General features: G+C 44.8%; 1 protein-coding gene across 4 annotated transcripts; it reads left to right on the top strand.

Moving 5' to 3' along the window:
* The first annotated feature begins 8,302 nt into the window (after positions 1 to 8,302).
* Positions 8,303 to 21,517, top strand: MKS1 (MKS transition zone complex subunit 1). Of its 4 annotated transcripts, none has more exons than XM_055257029.2 (18): positions 8,303 to 8,352; positions 9,087 to 9,196; positions 10,767 to 10,837; positions 11,262 to 11,417; positions 12,669 to 12,766; positions 13,120 to 13,248; positions 13,641 to 13,745; positions 14,459 to 14,567; positions 15,115 to 15,171; positions 16,528 to 16,570; positions 16,826 to 16,891; positions 18,378 to 18,448; positions 18,775 to 18,844; positions 18,948 to 19,055; positions 19,730 to 19,863; positions 20,406 to 20,488; positions 20,574 to 20,671; positions 20,784 to 21,517. In XM_055257029.2, the coding sequence occupies exons 1-18, from the start codon at positions 8,303 to 8,305 to the stop codon at positions 20,873 to 20,875; spliced, it is 1,650 nt and encodes a 549-aa protein (XP_055113004.2). In that variant the 3' UTR covers positions 20,876 to 21,517. The 4 variants fall into 4 exon arrangements, with proteins under 4 accessions (XP_055113004.2, XP_055113005.2, XP_055113000.2 ...); XM_055257027.2 differs by lacking the exon at positions 8,303 to 8,352 and adding an exon at positions 8,524 to 8,663; XM_055257025.2 differs by lacking the exons at positions 8,303 to 8,352; positions 20,406 to 20,488 and adding an exon at positions 8,519 to 8,663.
* The last annotated feature ends 228 nt before the right edge of the window (positions 21,518 to 21,745 follow it).

The following is a 21,745-nucleotide window of genomic DNA, read 5'->3' as shown; positions in this document are numbered from 1 at the left end:
ATTTTTTGTATTTTTAGTAGAGACGGGGTTTCACCGTGGTCTCGATCTCCTGACCTCGTGATCCGCCCGCCTCGGCCTCCCAAAGTGCTGGGATTACAAGCGTGAGCCACCGCGCCCGGCCTCCACTGAGCCATTTTTATCACTCACTAAAATTCTCCACCTTTGCCATCCTTCAACTGTCCACGTGACTTCATTTTTCTTGGACTTGGGACACTTTACCCGGAAAGGTTGTCACACTGGCCCTTTGCCCTCGCTGGTGGAGGGCAGCTGCCCCATGTGATGAGGCAAGGGGCCAACTGAACTGTTAACACACCGCTATTCGTGGACAATGGAACTAAAGGAGCACTGTAACAACCCCTCTGGGCCTTTGGGATTTCGGGCACCCTTAGCTGGGTGCCTCTGCAGGCCCTGCATGGAGCTTGCTCCTGTGTTGGCACTAGGAGTGGCTGGTTGGACCCCACACTCATTCGCTCATGTGCTCCCTCCTGCAAGGGGTTGAGCATGGTGGGCTGAGTAGAGGGGGTACCCCTGCTGTGAGTCCAGTGAAGGGGCTGAGAAAAATCTTGCATCAGTTGTAAGACAGTTGAGACAAAATACACCCATGCCCCAGCACCCAGCTTTGCATTCGCTGTTTCATCCGCCTGGAATGCTCATTCTCCAGATATCCACATGGCTCATTTCCTCACCATCTTTGAGTACTTGCTTAAATATCAGTCTTAGTGTTTCCAGATTTCCCTTTTAAAAAATGTCAAACTCTTCTTTTTCTACAATTCTTTTTTTTGCTTTTTTGAGACAGGGTCTTGCTCTGTTGTGCATGCTGGAGTGCAGTGGCACGATCACAGCTCACTGCAGCCTTAAACTCCCGGGCTTAAGCAATACTCCCACCTCAGCCTCCTGAGTAGCTACAACTATAGGCATGCACCACCATGCCTGGCTAATTTTTTTTTATTTAATTTGTGTAGAGACAAGATCTTGCCATGTTGCCTAGGCTGGTCTTGGCCTCAAGCAGTCCTCTTGCCTGGGCCTTCCAAAGTGCTGGGATTATAGGCGTGAGCTACTGTGTCTGGCCTTCCTCCTGTAATTCTTATTACCTTTGTTTTCTGTTGCTTATAACAGAATGCATGAAACTGGGTATCCCTATAAAGAAAAAGAGTTTCTTTCTCACAGTTCTAGAGGCCGAGAAGTCTAAGGTTGAGGGGTCACTCTGGGGAGGGCCTTCTTCCCGGAGAGGACTCTCCTTAGAGTGGTGCAGGGTATCACACGGCGAGGGGCTGAGTGTGCATGTGCCAGCTCAGGTCCTCACCAGTTCCCCTCCCATGATAACCCATTAATCTATCAGCTCATTAATTCATTAATCCACATTGGGGATTAAGTTTCAACATGAGTTTTGGAAGAGACATTCAAACCATAGCATTATTCTTTCTTGCTTTATTTTTCTTCATGGAACTGACCACCATATATTGTACTATGTTTTACTTTTTCGTTTGTTTACTGTCTACCTACCCCAACCATAATGTAAATTTCATGAGGTCAGAGACTGTTTAGTATACTACATATTCCAAGACCATCAAAACACAAATTTTTTTAATAAATTAAGTGAATTAATTAATGAATTATGGCACAAACTCTTAACTACCATATCTTGTAGTCTCTGACAGGATTGCTGAGAATTCTTGTTCAAAGCAATTTCAAGGAACTATCTAATTTCAGTTCTAATAGCTGGAGCCAAATGATTCTTTTGAGACAAGAGCCAAAATCTTGACTTAAAATTATTGGGTAAATATGAATGCATACTTTCAAAAGCTCACTGATAATTTGGAAAAAGTCAGTGGGCTATAATGAGATCAAACTTGAAAGAATCTTATAGTTGGTGGAAAGTTCTGGAAAAAGAAAAGGAGAAGACTGGCTTATTAGAATTTGCTGAAGAGATTAATTTCTTTGTGATTTCCAGGAGAATACCAAGAATGGGAGGAGCATGGAAGGTGGACTGTAAAGTCCCTGTATTTCTAAAAAATTGAATCCTCTTCTTGGAGGAGGAGGAGCCATAGGAGCCAATATTATCAGTGTCCTACTGTTTAGAATACTCCTATTGCCCCAAGTCTTGACATGTCACTGGAGACCTGAGCTAACCTGTTGGACACTGTAGGGAAAACAGGGCTGCTCAGGATAAAGCAATTAGTTGTCAGAAGCTTAGTATGTCTCTTTGGAAAAGACATTTAAGATCTGGCTAGGATATACAAGCGACCTGCTTCAGAGGCTCAGCTCCTGGGTAATGCTGAACTATTTTATTCTCCTACTGACTCTGGTAATATCAACATGGTAATACTCATGTAGTCTCACTTGTTCTACCTGTTGGCACACTGCCTGGAAGGGGCCTGGGAAGAGGCGGGGATACTCATGATTTTGGTGCCCTAAGTAAGTTGGCCTGAGTTTAGCCCCACTCCCATCCAATGTTCCCTGGGGTCACCTCCCCAAAACGTACTTGTAGCAGATGCTGTTGGTGTCCTACCAAGATCTTCTTTGCCAGCTGCTAAGTATGTTGACTGTTAACAGCACATACCTATACCCATATCAGGATTGTTCTTGGCTGATGGGAGTTACCCAGCTAAGAAGTGTCTAAGAAGTTTCATTTTGCTGCTTCTCTGGGAATCAATCAATTCTCCAAGGAGCCCTGATTCCTTTGTAGTGGAGAATGGTCTTTAGAAACCAAGGTCTGGGTACTAGGTATGCTCATTTCTGTTGAGGAGTGACTGCTTCTGGGCTCTCTCAGTAGACAGAGCTAGAAGTTACATGTGTGGATACTAACTCATGCATACACACACACACACACACACTTCTGACTCTTTTACATATATTTTTAAAATTCCTTTTTCTTTTTTTTTTGTGATGGAGTCTTGCTCTGTTGCCCAGGTTGGAGTGCAGTGGTGTGATCTTGGCTCACTGCAACCTCCACCTCCTGGGTTCAAGTGATTCTTGTGCCTCAGCCTCCCCAGTAGCTGGGATTCAGGCATGTACCCCACACCTGGCTAATTTTTGTATTTTTAGTAGAGATGGGGTTTCGCCATGTTGGCCAAGCTGGTCTTGAACTCCTGATCTCAGGTGATCCACCTGCCTCAGCTTCCCAAAGTGCTGGGATTACAGGCATGAGCCACCATGCCTGGTCTATTTATTATTATTATTTTTTATTTCTTAAAAAAAAGACTCAACCAAGTGGTATTTATACATATGTTTTTAAACACCCATGAATTTTTACTGCTACCTCCAACTCTGATCCAGCATCACAGGGTCCATTCTTGCCTTCACCCCTTTCCTTATTTATAACTTCCTTCTCAGACATGGAAGTGGTACTCATTATCTACCACATATTTACTTATTTGTTTAGTGATAGTACATACATAAAGTAGCTTTAGAATTGCTAACTCAACTCCTCTGAGGAACAAATTTACCAACTAGAGTATAGTGTCTGTGGACAGATCTCTCTGTCTTCATCCTTCAGCTTTCAGCCAAAATAGTTTTCCAAAGTTACTTAGGTTGGCTCTTTGCTTCCTCACCCCCTTCAGTGTGGTTAGGTGAGTCATCTATAACAGAGTCATTTGTCATAGTTTGCATTCCATTTTAAGTACCCCTCACAACCTGGTAAATAGCTTAAAATTTACATACAGTAAAATTCGCTCACTGATACACTTCTGTAGGTTTTTAACAAATGCAACAAGTTGTTTAGCATCACCACAGATTTAGAACGGTCTCATCACCCCTAAAATTCCCTCACACTGACTGCCCTTTATACTCAATCCCTATCCCCACACCCAATCCTTGGCAACCACTGATCTATTTTCCATCTCTATAATTTTTCCTTTTTAAAGAATGCCATATCAAATATATTGTACAGTATATAGTCTTTTGTGTCTGGTTTCTTTCACTGAGCATAATGATTTTGAGATTCATCCATGTGGTTTTATGTATCAGTAGTTACTTTGTTTTTATTATGGAGTAGTATTTCATTGTATAAATATTATACAAATTACACAATTTATTTAAACATTTACACATTGATGGACATTTGGACTGTTTCCCATTTTTGCTATTATAAGTTGTTATGCACATTTACATACAGGCCTTTTTGTGGACACATACTGTCATTTTTCTTGAGTAAATACTTAGGAGTGAGATTGCTGGATCATATGGTATGTAAATGTTTCACTTCATAAGAAATTTCCAGTTTCCCAAAGTGGCTGTATTATTTTGCATTCTGATAAGTAATTATGAGAGTTCCAGTTGCTCCACGTCCTCACTAGCATTTAGTATGATCTAACTTTTAAATCTTAGCCATTGTAATAGGTGTGCTGTGGTATCTTTGTGTTTTTAATATGTAATGTTCTGATGATTAATGATATCAAGTATCTTTTCCTGGGTTAATGTCATTCATATATATTCTCCGGTAAGTTGTTCAAATCTTTTGACTATTTAAAGAATAAGATTGTTTGTATTATTATTACTGAGGTGTAAGACTATATATTCCAGATATAAGCCCTTTATCAGATAGGTGTTTTGCAAATATTTTTCAGTGTGTCTTGTCTTTTTATTTTCTTGACAGTGTCATTCAAAGAAAAGATGTTTGCATTTTGATGACAATTGATTTTTTCTTCTATAGTTTGTACATTTTGAGGCCTAAGAAAATATTTACCCAACTCAGGATCTCAACGATCTGTCCCTATGTTTCTGTCTAGAAGTTTTATTGTTGTAACTATTATTTTTTAGGTCTATAATTCATTTTGCTTCAGTTCATTAAATTGTGTAGGGTAAGGAGTTGAATTTTGTTCATCTTTGTATTTGTTTCGCTTATGGATTTATTATTCCAGCATTATTTGTTGAAAATGCTGTCCTTTCTCCATTGAATTACCTTGGGACCTTTGTCAAAAATTGATAGACCATCTATGTACAGATCTATTTTGGACCCTTTTTTTTTGTTTTTTTCTTTGAGACAGAGTCTTGCTGTGTCGCCAGGCTGGTGTACAGTGGTGTGATCTCGGCTCACTGCAACCTCCGCCTCCCGGGTTCAAGCGAGTCTCCTGCCTCAGCCTCTGGAGTAGCTGGGACTACAGGTGCATGCCGCCAGGCCCAGTTAATTTTTGTATTTTTAGTAGAGACAGGGTTTCACCATGTTGGCAAGGATGGTCTCGATCTCCTAATCTCTTGATCTGCCCACCTCAGCCTCCCAAAGTGCTGGGATTACAGGCGTGATCTTTTTCAAAATTATTTTAACCATGTAACTCCTTTGCATTTCCATATAGATGTTAAGAGTCAGCTTGTCAATTCTACAAAGAAACCTGGTGGGATTTTTACTGAGATTTAGATAATCTTGAGGATAATTTCCTTAATGATAATAGACTCATCCAATCCATGGACATGTTATAGTACTCTACTTTATCCAGGTCTTCATCTTACCAATGTTTTGACATTTTAAGTGTACAAGGCTTGCACATATTTTGTTAATTTTATATTTTGTGCTTTTTGATGTTATTTTAAATGGCTGTGATTTTTAAAATTCAAGTTCAAATGGTTTGTTCCTAGTATATAGAAATATCATTGATTTTTGTATATTGACCTTGCATTCTGTAACCCTATTAGTTCTGCTGGCATTTTTGTAGATTCTTTAGGATTGTTTAGGTTCATATTGTATGTAGATAAACACAATTTTACTCCTTCCTTTTAAATTATGTTCACTGCTGCCTCGACCTCCTGGGCCCACGTGATCCTCCCACCTCAGCCTCCCAAGTAGCTGGGACCACAGGCATGCACCACAAACCTGGCTAATTTTTTTATTTTTTATTTTTAGAGACAGGGTCTCCCTATGTTGCCCTAGTGGGTCTAAACTCCTGGGTCTAAACTCCACTGTGTCTGGCCCAAGCCATTCTTGATATCAGGGTACAAACTCCTTTGAGAATCTGATAAAAGCTATGAACTTTTTCTAGAAAAATCCCCCATTCAGAATTCTAGGGAAAGGATTCATAGACTTCTTGAATCCCACCCATGGATCTCAGGTTTAAGAATCCTGGTTCATGCAAATCAAGACCACAATGCGATACCATCTCACACCAGTCAGAATGGCAATTACTAAAACGTCAGGAAACAATAGATGCTGGCGAGGCTGTGGAGAAATAGGAACAGTTTTACACTGTTGGTGGGAATATAAAGTAGTTCAACCATTATAGAAGTCGGTGTGGGGATTCCTCAAGGATCTAGAACCAGAAATACCATTTGACCCAGCAATCTCATTACTGGGTATATACCCAAAGAAATATAAGCCATTCTGCTATAAAGACACATGCACACGTATGTTTATTGGAGCACTAATTACAATGTCAAAGACATGGAACCAACCCAAATGCCCATCAATGATAGACTGGATAAAGAAAATGTGGTACATATACACCATGTAATACTATGCAGCCATAAAAAGGAATGAGATCATGTCCTTTGGAGGGACATGGATGAAGCTGGAAGCCATCATCTTCAGCAAACTAACACAGGAACAGAAAACCAAACACTGCATGTTGTCATTCATAAGTGGGAGTTGAACAATGAGAACACATGGATGCAGGGAGGGGAACACCACACACTGGGGCCTGTTGCAGAGTCTGGGGCAAGGGGAGGGAGAGCATTAGGACAAATAACTAACGCATTCAGGGCTTAAAATCTAGGTGATGGGTTGATAGGTGCAGCAAACCACCATGGCACATGTATACCTATGTAACAAACTTGCATGTTCTGTACATGTATTCCGGAACTTAAAGTAAAAAAAAAAAAAAAAAAAAGATATCCTGACACATGCTACAATATGGATTAGGTATCTAAAATAGTCAAATTTCATAGAGAGAAAATGTAGAATGGTAGTTGCCAGGGGCTGGAAGAGGGGAATGAGGAGTTGCTATTTAATGGGAACAGAGTTTCAATTTTCAAAAATAAGAAAGTAGTGGCGATGGATGGTGATGATGGTTGCAAAACAACGTAAATGTACTTAAGACCAATAAGCTGAATATTTAAACATAAAAGGATCCTGATTCACAGAAATCAATAAACAAAACATGAAAACTTAGTTTACCTATATAAAAATTATACTAATTATGGTTGCTTACACAAATAGCTTATATTTCCATAACATGTGGTATAGAAACTATTTTGCATATAATTATGTCAGATTAACTTTGTTATAAGTTGGATTTCATTATAAAATTAAACTATAATCAGGCTCCTCTTTATCAGCTGTTGTGCATGTGGCACAGATTGCCTACTCACAATTTTAAAAGGAAACATTAGACCATTTCTTAGGAGCTGGAAAGGTGCCTTTTGTTTTATCTGTTAAAATTATTATTTCCCAGGTTGGAAATGTGTGCGTTTATGGAATAAATTGGTAGGTGAGAGGCTGTGAGGCAGAGTGGAAGGTGGTTAGGCTTCAAAAGACAGAACTTGGGCTGGAATCCCAGTACTTTTACCACTTGCAAGCTTAGCAAGTCCTTTAAACCCTGGCCTTCACGAACTTCACTCTTAAAGTGAATAAAAATACCTTTTTGAGAGGCTTCTACAAGGATTTGGGACAATGCAAACAAAGTGCTCAAGCCGCACTAGATCCTAAATAAATGGTGCTATTTATGGTGAGTCGGTGTTACACAACTACTGGCTATGGCACCCAGAGCTTCCAATGCCAAATCATCAAACTGGCATGAGATTCTCGAGTTCAGGGGACAATTGCTTACTTTGTTGGAGGAGGACCAGATGTGAACAAGGCTGATAAATGTTGACATTCCCAAAGCGCTGGGACGCCAGACGTGAGGTTACAGCATGTCGTTCCTTTGCTAGTCCAACGAAGCATGACTTGTGAATGTCACTTTTTTGGCTTTTCAGGGAGCCAGTGCAGTAACAAAGTGGCTTAATGATCCAAAACTAACACACACAAGGTAAGAACCAGTTCGATAATAACATCGTTTCCTTCCTTACTGTTGACTTCCTTGTTTTTTCTTTCTTTGCTCAGTGAATATCAACACAAAGACTAATAAATCTTCTGACACTTTTTTCGTCTTCCAAGAATATATTTTCCTGTCTGGCTAAGGGCCATCACCTTCCCTGACTCCTTTGGGAATAATGGGTGCATTTCTTACAGTCACATCCACCGATTTTCAGGACAAAGTTTTCACGCGTTCAGTGGAAGGCAGTGTGGCATGGTGGAAAAGGTAGAGGGCGAAGACTCAGGTCACCTGGTCCCCATCATCATTTCTGCATCTGTCTGTCTGTATGAGGTGGGCTGATGGCTGTGCCAGTTTCCTCATTTGCACAGCGCACGAGGTCCCGCTTTGGGTGAGCTTTATTCGCATACATGGTAAGCGGTGATCGGCAGGACCCTGGAGCCCTCTTGAGCGTTCGGCTTGGGTTGCACTTGCACTGGGTGACCGACCGCGACTGTGGCACCGTGACGAGAACGGCGGGTTGCGCGCGCAGCACCTCCGTCGCCTCCCGATCCAGCGTCTCCGTTGCCAGGAAAACGGAGCGGCGCGCTTTCCGGCGCAGTCGCGGCGCGTCGCAGCTGTCATGGCGGAGACCGTCTGGAGCACTGACACCGGGGAGGCAGTGTATCGCTCCCGGGACCCCGTGCGCAACTTGCGCCTCCGGTAGTCGCACCGCCTCAGCCCCGAGGCCCCATGCTTTTATATCCTTAGATCATTCCAACCTGAACTCGGTGTTCTGAAGTCCCCACTTCTGCTTACACTCCCGACCGCTTCTTCTCCGGGCTCCCCACTTCTTTCACTATCCGTACCCCCATCCACTCACAGCCTCCAAGAACCCCTTACAGGCCCACCCAAGTCCATTCATGTCCTTGTTGCTCCCAGTTTCTCAGAGCCCTGTGTCCCCAGTGCACCCTCTCACCCTCACTCTTCCCCGTAGGACCGCGCACCCACCCACCCCCTCTCCGTTGTCTGCACCCAGCACACCTTGGCAACCCTACCTCCTCTGTTTTGTTTCCCCCATCCTTGCTTTGTGTTCATCTCCCGGTTGCATGTCTGGTAACGAATATTTTGGGCTTTTCTTGACAGAGTCCACCTGCAAAGAATCACATCAAGCAACTTTCTTCATTATCAGCCTGCTGCCGAGCTCGGGAAGGACCTCATAGACTTGGCCACTTTTAGGCCTCAGCCAACTGCCAGTGGGTGTTATGGTGGTGATGTGCCATCTAATACTAATTCTGATACTAATCAGAATTGTGACCAAATGTAGTGAGATAACAAATACCGTACTTCTGATGTGTTATAGATTTGCCCGGAAACCTACATTCTATTTGTGGCCTTTTTAAAAGAGAAAACGTGCCCCAAACTCTAAACACACATATAAACACTTTTAAAAACAATTTTTAAACTGGGGACTGCTTGAAAAATATGCATATGATGTGCATATGAAGATCAACTGTGTTCTTGTGGTTTTCCTTATCTGGGAAACCAAAAGAATGAGAAGGAGAGGACAGAGTGGTTATTGTCAGCAGTCTGTCTGCTTTTATTGTTTCTCTTTCTGTTCAGAGCTGTTCCTGGGCAAGAGTGTGGGCTCGCAGGTTGTGAAACATGTCTCTGAAAAAGGCATACTCAGCCAGCCAAGAGTGTATTAGATTAGATTTGTTTTCTTTGTTTTTGTTTTTGTTTTGTTTTGAGACAGAATCTCATTCTGTTGCTCAGGCTGGAGTGCAGTGGTATGATCATAGCTCACTGTAAACTGTGGTTTCCCAGGCACAAGCCATCCTCCTGCCTCAGCCTCCCAACAAGCTGGGACTACAGCCTACACCATCACACTCGGTTGATCTTTTTAAAGTTTTAGTAGAGAAAAGGTCTTGCTATGTTGTCCAGGCTGGTCTGAAATTCCTGGGCCCAAGTGATCCTCCCACCTTAGCCTCCCAAAATTTTGGGATTACAGGTGTGAGTCACTGCATTCAGCCAGATTTGGTTCTGTTAAAAAATCATTTATTTGCCTTCACTGTCCTCTCCTGACACTTGGTCTCCTAAATTTCAGTGTTTGTGATTCTACATATATGGCTTCAGAAATAGTAAAGATAAAAATGCCAGGGTTATTTTCTAGCAAACGCAGACAGTTGGGACTGAGAAAGGGCTGGCTATTCAGCTTATATCTAAATTTCAGTTTCTTTTATCCAGTTAGATTAGATATTTCCTGGAGCAGGCTGAGCGCCGTGGCCCACACCTGTAATCCCAGCACTTTGGGAGGCCAAGGCAGGTGGATCACCTGAGGTCAGGAGTTCAAGATCAGCCTGGCTAACATGGCAAAACCCCATCTCTACTGAAAATACAAAAACTAGCTGGGTTGGTGGTGTGTGCCTGTAATCCCAGCTAGTTGGGAGGCTGAGGCAGGAGAATCGCTTGAACCCAGGAAAAGGAGGTTGCAGTGAGCTGAAACAGTGCCACTGCACTCCAGCCTGGGTGACAGAGTGAGACTCCATCCCCCACCCCCCAAAAAAATTACTGGGGGGTATTTTCTTTTATTCAAATTAGAGTCATGATTAAGACTTCTTGGGTCCTAATCTTGGCTTCTACTCATACTAACTCTCATATACAGCCTCTCTAGCATTTCTCTAGGTTGAGTGCTTACTAAATTGCTGAATTCCAGCTGGTTTTTGTGGCAAATTTAAGAATAGGGACTTTGGTTGTAATCAACCACAGAGCAAGAAGTGGTGCTGGTTTGGCTCAAGCATTTGATTCACTCTGTTGTCTTTGGAGGTGGAAACCGCCCAGAGAAAGACGAAGAGGAGGAGATTGTGATTGGGTGGCAAGAGAAGCTCTTTAGCCAGGTGAGCCAGTGTCTCTTGTCTTCTCTGTCTATTCCATCTGGTCTACCTCCACATGGCTGGTGATACATATTGCCAAAGTGATTTCCAGACAGGTTGTAACAGTTTATACTTTCCCCTGTTGTGTTTAAAGGGCAGTGTAACATAGGGGTTGCCACTACTCAGTTTTATGATTCTGGGTGAGGCACTTTTCATCTCTGGGCTATATGCCATCTGTAAAATAGCAGACTTGGATTAGACTATCAGTCTGGTTCCTTTTAGCTCTAATGTTCTTGGTTCCCCTACCATTCATTAGTTTAGTGTTGGTTATGAAAACGTGTCAGATAGCATCAGCTCTGTAGAACTGATTTGATTAAACAGTTACAGAAGCAAAAGTTTGATGTATTATAATGATGTATACATCTCTGTTTCCTTATGGTAACCTCAGTTTGAAGTAGATCTGTACCAAAATGAAGCAGCCTGTCAGAGTCCTTTGGATTATCAGTACCGTCAGGAGATCCTGAAGCTGGAGAATTCGGGTGGCAAGAAGAACCGACGAATCTTTACCTACACTGACTCTGATAGATACACCAATTTGGAGGAGGTATTGTTCTTTCCATCTTTGGTAGCTTCCATCTTTGCTTCCTCTAGCTTTTTTGCCTCACTGAGTTCTGTGTGTTATGTCAGGAGCCTAGTAAGGGGAAACAAGTAGCCTGTCTAGGAACCGCTGTGAGCTGCTGCTGCTGGCAGCCAGCCTGGAATAGAATGGGCATAGTCTGCAGGTGGTAAGGCTGTTGATCCCTTCTCTGCCTGCTTGAGGGCCTGGGGGAGCTGCCAGTATCTCTTATTATATGCTTGCAGAGTGCATACTTGGAGAAGTAACCACTGGGCTTGACTTCCTCCATGCATCATGAAAAAAGACAGGTGGTGGAGTCTGGAACAATCTAGATAAAATTCATCAGGGGATTCAGCCCAAACTCTGAGTATATGGGTTTGAAGAGGAATTCAGTAGAGCTATGGAAAATGGCTTATGTCCTCAATTTCCCTATGACAAAAATACTCTTGTAACCTTGTTTTACGTTTTCTTTAGTCACTGCATTTCAGTTGCTTCTGTCTTCTCGGTAAGATTTTAAGCTCCTCGAGGGTAGAGCCTATATTTTTTTTATTTTTGTCTATGACTCTGTAGGTCTCTGCAAGGAACAGGTATTAATAAATGTTTTTGAAAGATTGACGTGCTTTCATTATTAGAGCTGTGGATTGATAACATTAGCTGGGAATGGTGGCATGTACCTGTAGTCCTGGCTACTTGGGAAGCTGAGGCGGGAGGATTACTTGAGCCAAGGAGTTCAAGGTTGTAGTGAACTATGATAGCACCACTGCACCGCAGCCTGGGTGAGACCCTGTCTCTTAAAAAAATAATATAAATGAAATAAAATTTGGGTTGTCTGTTTTGGAAAAGCAAATGAAAATGCAGTTGGTGCTCAGTTACCATGTGAGGATTTCCCACAAAATACTTATATCCCATTTGGCATTTTTCTAACCACCTTGTTAACTTCAACATCTACCAAGCAAACTAACCCAACTTTTTGTTGGTTTGTGCTCAGAGAATGCAGGCTGATTTTAATATTAACATAAATAACTCCTTTTTAAAATCCGAAGGCAAACCACGATGTGGTAGAAATCTTCCTTGGGTTGTTTGGCCACTGCTCCCTCTGTTAGCATGTATCATTGTGAGGTGGTGGAACCTGCGGGATCCAGGTCCTGGATGAGGTTTCAGGAGGAATACTTCCCTTCAGGTACTTGGCCCATGTGGCCCTGACCAGATGGCTTACACAGGGCTGCTTGCTTTTCCCAGCACTGTCAGAGAATGACCACTGCAGCCAGCGAGGTGCCTTCATTCTTGGTCGAGCGAATGGCAAATGTTAGGCGGCGCCGGCAGGACAGGCGAGGGATGTAAGTGTGGGCATGGGATGGGGGGCAAGCTTTTACTTTTTATTTCCTAACGTTGGGTAGTTTTGCATTTTTATCAGTGGTTATATATAGTATTCAAGTATTACTTTGTAATTAATTTAAAAAATAAATATAAAAATATAAAATATCTTCCTCACTCTTCATGTGGACATTTTTCCAAAGTGCCTCAGAGCGAGGGAAAGGATGTCATTTCTGTTTGTCAAATATTTTGGCTCTTAAAAAACAAAACAAAACAGTGTGTCCACCAGCTCTAACTTCCCATTCTGAAGTGGCTCTCCACTGGGGTGCTCCATTGGGGTGTGCCAGGGAAGTGACCTTTCTGTGGTGTCTCCCAGGGAGGGCGGCATCCTCAAGTCATGCGTCGTCACCTGGGAACCCTCAGAAGAGTTCATCAGGAACAACCATGTCATTAACACTCCTCTTCAGACAATGCACATCATGGCAGACCTGGGGCCCTGTAAAATGTGAGTGGCGCTTCTCACCGCCAGCTCAGAGCTTCATCCTTTTGTCCTCTCACCAGCTCTTCCCTTCCTGTTATTACCATCCTGGGTTATAGCGGAAGGAGGGACGGACCTTTTCTTCCTTTTTTTCTTAGTTATGAGTGAAGCTTCTCACTGCCAGCTCAGATCCTCATCCTCTTCTCCTCTCACCAGCTATCCCCTTCCTGTTATCATCCTGGGTTATAGGAGAGGGAGGGACTTTTTCTTCCTTTTTTTCTTAGTTGTACTTGGAAGAAAGTTTTACCTTGACAGCTCTCCCTGTAGCCTCTGTTCTCTGTCCTGAAGTGGGCTCAGTATCTCTTCCTGTTTCCCTGGAGGACCACTGACCTGAACCTTGGTGTTTTCCTGATTTCTAGGCTTGGCTATAAGAAGTATGAACATGTCCTGTGTACTCTGAAGGTGGATAGCAATGGTGTGATCACAGTAAAGCCTGACTTCACAGGCCTCAAAGGACCCTACCGGTGAGGAGAGGAAGGAAGGGGTAGTGGAGACTGGCATTCCGGTGAGGAGAGGAAGGAAGGGGTAGTGGAGACTGGCATTCCTTCCCTTGGTTGCACTTTTTGTCCCTAGTCAACTAGACTGTCAGAAAGTCCTTCATCTGTTCTAACTTTTACATTCCCAGGCAATGGTTCGCATTCTGTTCCAGGTCATAGGGCCTTAGAAAACCGGGGACTCCTTTCTCAGAAAATGTGCAACTGCACCAATTTGAAAGGGATCACTTCAGTGGTACAGTTAAATGACAGTGATTCTCTGTGCTGCTGAATGTAGGACCTGACCAGAACGGAGTGGGGTGAACTCAGCCAGGCTTTTCCTGTGGGCTGACTGTTCCTCATCTCTGTATCTTGGAAATGACAGAAATGTAAATTAGAAATTATCTGGACCAACTGTCCATTTTTCAGGTGAGAGAACTGGGTGGCAGGAATGTTGTGCCTTACAGTTTGACTGTAACTTCAAGCCAGAAATGGGCCCAGAACCTATACTTTCTGAGTCTAGTCTGGTGCCTTCTCTGCTTTACCGTTTTGTTTCTCTCTCCTGGTCGTCAATACAGCCACTTTTATCATCATATACTTCAGTGAGGTGTATGGCCCCGATCGCTCATCCCTGGGCTGGGAGCTATCCCAGGGCCCATCTCTCATTATTAGAGTTGCTCCTTTCTGTGGTTTTGACCTTACAGGATTGAGACGGAGGGGGAGAAGCAGGAGCTGTGGAAATATACGATCGACAATGTTTCTCCCCTCGCACAGCCAGAGGAGGAGGAGCGGGAACGGCGAGTGTTCAAGGATGTAAGCGCGAGTTCATTCCAAGTATCGAAGGGATGAGCCTCAGTGCCTGGAGCTGAGACCATTTCTGAACTTGATGTCAGCAGTTGCTCGGGAAAAGCCTTGCCCTTCATAGCCCCTTCTGACTTAGGCAGCATTGCTGACACATCAGACAGAAGTTTTTGATCATATTATAATAATAACAATAACCATTTATTTGAGCATTTACCATGTTCTGTGCTAGGTACTTTACATACCTTATTTCCTTTAGTCCTTACAACAGCCCTTTGAGGTGAACACTTATTACCGCCTTATAAGTGGGGAAACTGAGATTGAGGAGCTAAGTAGTCTGCCCAAGGTGGCATAGCTTGTAAGCGCGAGAGTCAGGATTCCGCCACAGACCAGCTGACTCCAGGGCCTCTGCTTCACAGTAAAATGGCGGTGGGTCACGTGCTTACGCCTCCAGCTCTTGCTGACCCTTCCCACTATTGCTTTTCTTCTTGCCGTGCAGAACTGAACTTTGGTCTAGCTTGGGTTGCATCTTGAGTTTTGGTTTGGTTTGTTTCCTCAGCTTTATGGCCGGCACAAGGAGTATCTCAGCAGCCTCGTAGGCACTGATTTTGAGATGGTGAGTAGCTTGGCTTCCTGCAGCACTGTGAGCTGTGTTTAGCCGGAGCATTCTGACTGTGGATGAGTTACAGCACCTCTCTTAAAGGCCCAAAGGTATACTCTACGGTGTAAAAAGGAAGTCAAAGAATAGCACGTATAGTCCTTGTTATGTGTTTTGCAACATTGCATGTTGATAGAGAACTGTTAATGCCGAGAAAAAGGTCTGAAAGGCTACGCACATTCTGTGGGTGGCTTTGTTTGGAGAGGGTGGGATTAGATATGGTAGGTGGGTAGTGGGTGGTGAGAGGGATATATCAGGGATTTTTGCTTTTTATTCCCTAAACTTAGGTAGTTTTGAATTTTTATCAGTGGTAATATATTTATGTATTACTTTATAATTAATTTAAAAAATAAATACAAGGATGAAAAATGTCTTCTTCACCTTTCATGTGGATATTTTTTCAAAATACCCCATAGAGAGGCAGGGGTGCCATTTCTGTATGTCACATATTTTGGCTCTTAAAAAATATAGGCCCGATGTGGTGGCTCATGACTATAATCCCAGCACTTTGTGAGGCTGAGGTGGGAGGATCACTTGAGGCCAGGGGTTTGAGACCAGCCTGGGCAGCATAGTGAGACCACATCCCTACAAAAATAAAAAAAAATTAGCAAGGCATGGTGATACATACCTGTAGTCCCAGCTACTCATGATGCTGAGGCAGCAGGATTGCTTGAGCCTAGAAGTTTGAGTTTGCATTGAGCTATGATCACACCACTGCATTCCAGCCTGGACAACAGATCAAGGCCCTGTCTGAAAAAAAAAAAAAAGTGGTTTAGTTCAGCTATTCTGTTGTGCTGTTCTTTGTCTTTTCTCATTCTAAGAGTTCCATCTCTAGACTTGGAAACAAGGATAGAATTACTTCCTGGTCTCCCTCTCTTTCTCTGAAAAATTAACCTTCACTATTTCCATATTGCATAAGCAACAAATACTCAGTATTTAAAAGTTAGATAAGACAGATGCACAAATAATTAAAAAAGAAAATTCCCTGGTTTCTTGACCTCAGCCATCTAAAGGGATCAGGGCATTCTGGCTTCCCATTGCATACCACAGGACAGTTGCTGTTGCTTGAATAATTTCCCATAGTGCATTGTCCTCACTGCCATTTAAATTATGTACTTTCCCCCTACATTGTGAATCTTAGGAATGAAGGAAACAGATCTGTGGAGGAGTGTCAGGGTGGGGAGAAAGTGCAGTAGTGACACCCAGGGCCTGACCCCCAGTGTCAGGTCGTCTGCAGATTTGTAGATGGGGCTGGAGGAGAAGTGCCAATTCCCTCCAGGCCTGCTGATCCTTTCCCACTTCTCTTCACCTTAGACTGTCCCGGGTGCCCTCCGGCTCTTTGTAAATGGAGAGGTAGGTAAGTGTCTTGCTAGCATAGATCTCTTGATGCTTAGGCACGTGCCTAGATGGAGCTGTGAATAGTCTCCTCCACTCTGGTAGAGGCCTTGTTTGCTGTACTTGGGAAACTCAGTGGTGAGTCTTTCTTGGAAACACAGAGGGTTCCTGGCCCTCAAAAGAATTGCTCTCAGGGTGTGTAGGCCCCTCAGGATTGGGTTGGGTGCTAAGGGTAGTAGGAGAAAAAGCTAAAATAGCTTCCTGTTTTCTCTCGTAGTTTCAGCCCAAGGCTATGAGTATGACAATCTCTATGTCCACTTCTTTGTAGAATTGCCAACTACTCGTAAGTAATATTCTTAAGTCTCTCCTTTTATACCCATTCAGACAGATCTAGAGGCATTTGGTCAGGCTTCCTTTCCCACTCCTCTGCTGAAACTGTTACTGTCCTTTTCAAGGTCATAGATCACATCCACTTTACCAAACCCAGTGGGGACTTCCCTGCTTTCACCTCGCTTGACCTTCCTGAAGCATTTGCCAGAGCCCACTGTGCTGCATGACACACTCCTCTGGCTTCTGGCTCCACACTTCTCTCTCCTGTCTCGCTGGTGGCCCCTCAGCCTCCTTGGGTGATGCTTTCCCTTCTGTTGATCTTCAACTGTGAGAGTACCCACGGCTAAGCCAAGGCCTTCTGTTACTCTCTGTCCGCAGTCTTTCTGGGCGACCTCATCCATCCTATGGCTTAAATACCATCGATACGTCTCAGACTCCCAGGTTTCTGCCTCTAGCTTTAACCTTTTCCCTGGACTCCAGACTCATATCCAGTTACCTCTTTGTCATTTCTGTCTAACATGACCAAAAAGAACTTTTGATTCCTCCTCTTCCCTCAAACCTCTCCTCCCTGGTCTTCCCCATCCTAACAGAATGGCAGTGTCATCTACTGAGTTGTGGATGCCAAAAACCTAGGGGACATCCTTCATCCCTCACTTTCCCTAGCTCCCTATAGCCAGCCAATCTGTCAACAGTTCCTGTCTGTTCTGTCTTCAAAAGCTGTTGTGAACCTGTTTGTTCTCTCCAGCACCCTACACCAAGCCACCACCCTACACCAAGCCACCACCATCTCTTGTCTAGGCCAGTGCATTGAACTTCTGACTTATCCCCCTGCTTCCTGCCTTGCTCCCATTTGCAGTTCATTTGCCACAGACACCAAAGCCAAGCTGAGCTTTAAAAAGTGTAAACAAGTTATGTCCCTTTTGAGCTGAAAACCCCAACAGCTTCCCCTCCCACTTAGAGTAAAATGTAAACTTCATACCCTGAGTGAGCTGGCCCCTGCCTATCTCTTCCATACAACATTCCAGTCATTCTTCCTAGCCAGGTTCAGTCCCACCTTAGAGCCTTTTAAGGGCCGTTTCCTTCGTCTGAAACCCTTTCTTCCATATCTTAGCATGGCTGGTTCTTTCTGAGTTTAGATCTCAGCCTGTGTCGCCTCTGAGACGCCTTCTCTTACCACCCAGTCTAAATGAGCCTCCCAATCATTCAGTCCCTTCCCCATTTTGTTTTTAGTATAGCACTCATCACTACCCAATAGTCTCTTGTTGGTTTGTTTTTTGTCTGTCTCCCTGCTTCCCCCAGAATGTCAGCTCCATGAGAGATGGGGATCTTTTCTATCTAGTTACCAAGATACCCCTAAGATATGCTAGCACATAGCAGGCACTCAGTAAATGGTAAATGAATGATTGATTGTGTGAATAAATGAAAAAAGAAACTGTCTTTTTCTGAACGACTTGCTTTCCTCCCAGGTGAGCTTACTATATTTGGTCTTTGGCTTTCAGACTGGTCAAGCCCAGCATTCCAGCAGCTCTCAGGAGTAACACAGACCTGCGCCACCAAGTCCCTGGGAATGGTATGGAGAATGAGAGCGGGAGTGAGATCTGCTCCTGGGATGGCATTTGAGGTTTTATCAGGCCAAGTGCTGTGCGCCCTGGGGAGGATTCCAGAGTTGGGTGACTTGTGTGTGGGTTCTGCAGGGCTACCGGGTCCAGAGATCCTCTCTGTCTTTTTGAGCATGGCAGCAGCTTGTATTTGGGTGTCCCTTTGCATCTCAGACTCCTATTTCCCACCTGGGTGATCATTTTTCTTTTTCCCTTGTGAAGATAACCTTGTCATTGGCCACAAGGAGAACAGATTCCAAGGGAGGCCTTGCCCACCCTATGACACTCCTTTTTATAGGACAAGGTGGCTCACTTCTCCTACCCATTCACGTTTGAAGCCTTCTTCCTCCAGGAGGATGAATCTTCTGGTGAGTAGCTCAGCAGTTGATCCTGGGCCTTGGTTCCCCTCAAGCAGTGCTGTCTCTTGGTGAAGGCTGCCTGTGACCTGGCCGCTTCTCTCATTGCTCCCAGATGCACTCCCAGAGTGGCCTGTGCTCTACTGTGAGGTCCTCTCGCTGGACTTCTGGCAGAGGTACCGTGTGGAAGGCTATGGGGCTGTGGTGCTGCCTGCCACTCCAGGTAACCGCTTGTCTCCGCCCTTCTGTGGCCCACATGCCCTAGGCCCTAAGAACAAGACTAACCCTCGAATGCTTCTGGTGAGGGGTGAGGATAATTGGGAATTGGAAGTGTTTGGCTTGAAAGAGTTCCTGTTCCTCTGAGGACTTTCTGCCCCCCTCCATTAGAGACAATGACATGGCCTTGGCACTGACTTCCTGACAGTCTCTCCATGTGCTTCGTGCTCCTCTGATTGGACTCAGGGTGAGAAGCTGTATGGCAAAATTGGCTCGTAGCATATGTGTATTGAATGAATCAGCATTCAGTTTGGAATAAAAGCATCTGTCTTTTACTGTATGCCAGGCATTGTGCCATACTTCTCACTTAATTCTCACAGCCACTCTGTGAGGTGCAGGTGGTATCATTTCCATTTTACTAGGTGAGGAGAATGAGCTTCCGAAAGGTTAAGAAACCTGTCCTGGGTATGCAGGTAATAACTGGCAGAGCGGAAATTTGAATTTCTCCCGGATTGATTCCACACAGGTGCTATGGGTAACCATGATAACCTTCACCAGAGGCCAGGTCATCACCAGACCAGGTGTTGTAGCTGAGTCTAGGCCTGTGTCATTGCTGGGGAGTCAGTGAGGGGCCACATGCCCTTTCTGGACCTGGCCCCAGTCTTCTCTTCCCTTGCGCAGGCTCACACACCCTGACGATCTCCACGTGGAGACCTGTGGAGCTTGGCACGGTGGCTGAGCTGAGGAGGTTTTTCATTGGCGGTTCTCTGGAACTGGAGGACCTCTCCTACGTGTGGATACCAGGATCCTTCAAGGTGACTTTTGTCTTTGGAGTGACTTCATGCTGAGAACTTATGGTCCTGTCCTTCTGTTCTGTAGGAGGTGGGATCTGGGTCAAGACCCCTTAGTTGTGCATTGCTTCAGTATTAGCCCCTTCCTTCCTGTGGCTTAAGCTGGAAGTCATGACCACACTTTGAACCAGGTTCCAATATCTACACTGCTATCATAGCAGGTCTCTGGAAAATAGTATAGTTAGAGATTTCCCCTGGTTCCCATCAGAATAACTGGCTCTTTCCCCCATCACTGAAGGCCTCAGTAATCAGATGTGGGGAGGATTCACAGTAAGCATATAAGACCGCTGCTTCTCAAATGAGGTTGGAATGTTCCCTGGTTTAGTTGGGGGAGCCCAATAGCCCAGTATTATCGTTGAGGTAATAGAGTCTGGGTGACGGAATAAGGTTTCGCCAACAGAACTGTGCTTCCCAAGAATGGGAATAAGAATGGGGGCGAGGCCAGCATGGTGCGGGGGTGTCTAGAGACAGCAGAAACCTGATGCTGTCCCAATGGCATGCCACAGGGGGAACGCCTGAGCCGCTTTGGACTCCGCACAGAGACCACAGGCACTGTCACCTTCCGCTTGCACTGTCTGCAGCAGTCCAGGTGAGTGACCTGGCCCTCTGCCTCAGGGTACCTTACCCCTGAGGGGTGGAGAACAGCTGTAACCATGTGGCTGACCTCCCTGCAGGGCCTTCATGGAATCGAGCTCCCTTCGGAAAAGGATGCGGAGTGTGTTGGACCATCTGGAAGGGTTCAGCCAGCAGAGTTCCATTCACAATGTGCTAGGTATGTCCCCTCCCCAAGCTGGCCACCCCAGGTCAGCATGGGCCTGTTTCTCTCTGCAGTGCAGAGAGAAATACCATATGGCAGCCAAATACCATATCTCCTTTCCTTACAGAGGCCTTCCGTCGAGCCCGGCGCCGCATGCAGGAGGCCCGGGAAAGCCTCCCGCAGGACCTAGTGAGCCCCTCTGGAACCCTGGTCTCCTAGCTCACAGCAGCCCTGGCCCACAGTGCAAGAGGACAAGATGGGGGATATCTGAGGCCAGTGCTGTCCTGCCTCTTCGTCTTTCTGATTAGAGACCACGTTGGTCTGCTGAGAACCAGAAGAGCTGGGAAATTCCCAGCTGGCCCCTCTGCCTAGCCTTCTGCAGAGTCTTCTCCCTACCCTCTGGAAATAAAGCCAGAGACCGTGTGGCCCCCCCTTTATATTTGCAGCCACTATAAATGGGCATCACAGCAAGGCAGGCTTTTTGATCTGAGGCTGTTTGGGGTGACCCCATAGTGAGTCTGGCCTTGACTCACTTTTCTGGCTTGTCTCACAGTAGCAGGGGGATGCAGGGATCTGCTGTTCTCCACCGTTTAAAAATGGAGCTTTTCGTCTTCCAAGACCAAAGAAGGAAGGAAGGTGGACGATGAGAGGGGTCTTAAATCCCCAGCCTGTGAGTCTCAGCCTCTTTCTAGGGAAGCCTCATTCTGCTGCTTGGGGCTTGCCGAGGTTGAGATGTGAGTTATTTCTGAGTAAGTGAAGGCTGAAGGCAGTGCCGAGTCCTTTCTGCTAGCTGGGTGGTATCTTTTACTGTGTTTTTTTGTTTGTTTGTTTGTTTTGTTACATAAACCCCTTTTATTTTGACTGATGTTCTGTTGGCTGTTTGTCTGCTCAGGTTGCTGGTATGGCTAGGGTGTTCTTAGTGTCGGGGCCCCTACCATGTCTGCCCTTCCCCTTTTCTGCCTTTCCCTACTCCACAGTGTTTATTTGGGCTCTCTAATTCAGCCCCCAGGAGAGGCTTAGATGGTTGTGCCAGCTTGCGTGTTAGCAGCACTTCTCTTAAACATCTGGAGCAAAGCATGGAACCGAGGC

This window comes from Symphalangus syndactylus, chromosome 20 (genome assembly GCF_028878055.3).
Source record: "Symphalangus syndactylus isolate Jambi chromosome 20, NHGRI_mSymSyn1-v2.1_pri, whole genome shotgun sequence".
NCBI classification, from domain to species: domain Eukaryota; kingdom Metazoa; phylum Chordata; class Mammalia; order Primates; family Hylobatidae; genus Symphalangus; species Symphalangus syndactylus.
This window is presented reverse-complemented; position numbering and strand designations above follow the sequence as displayed.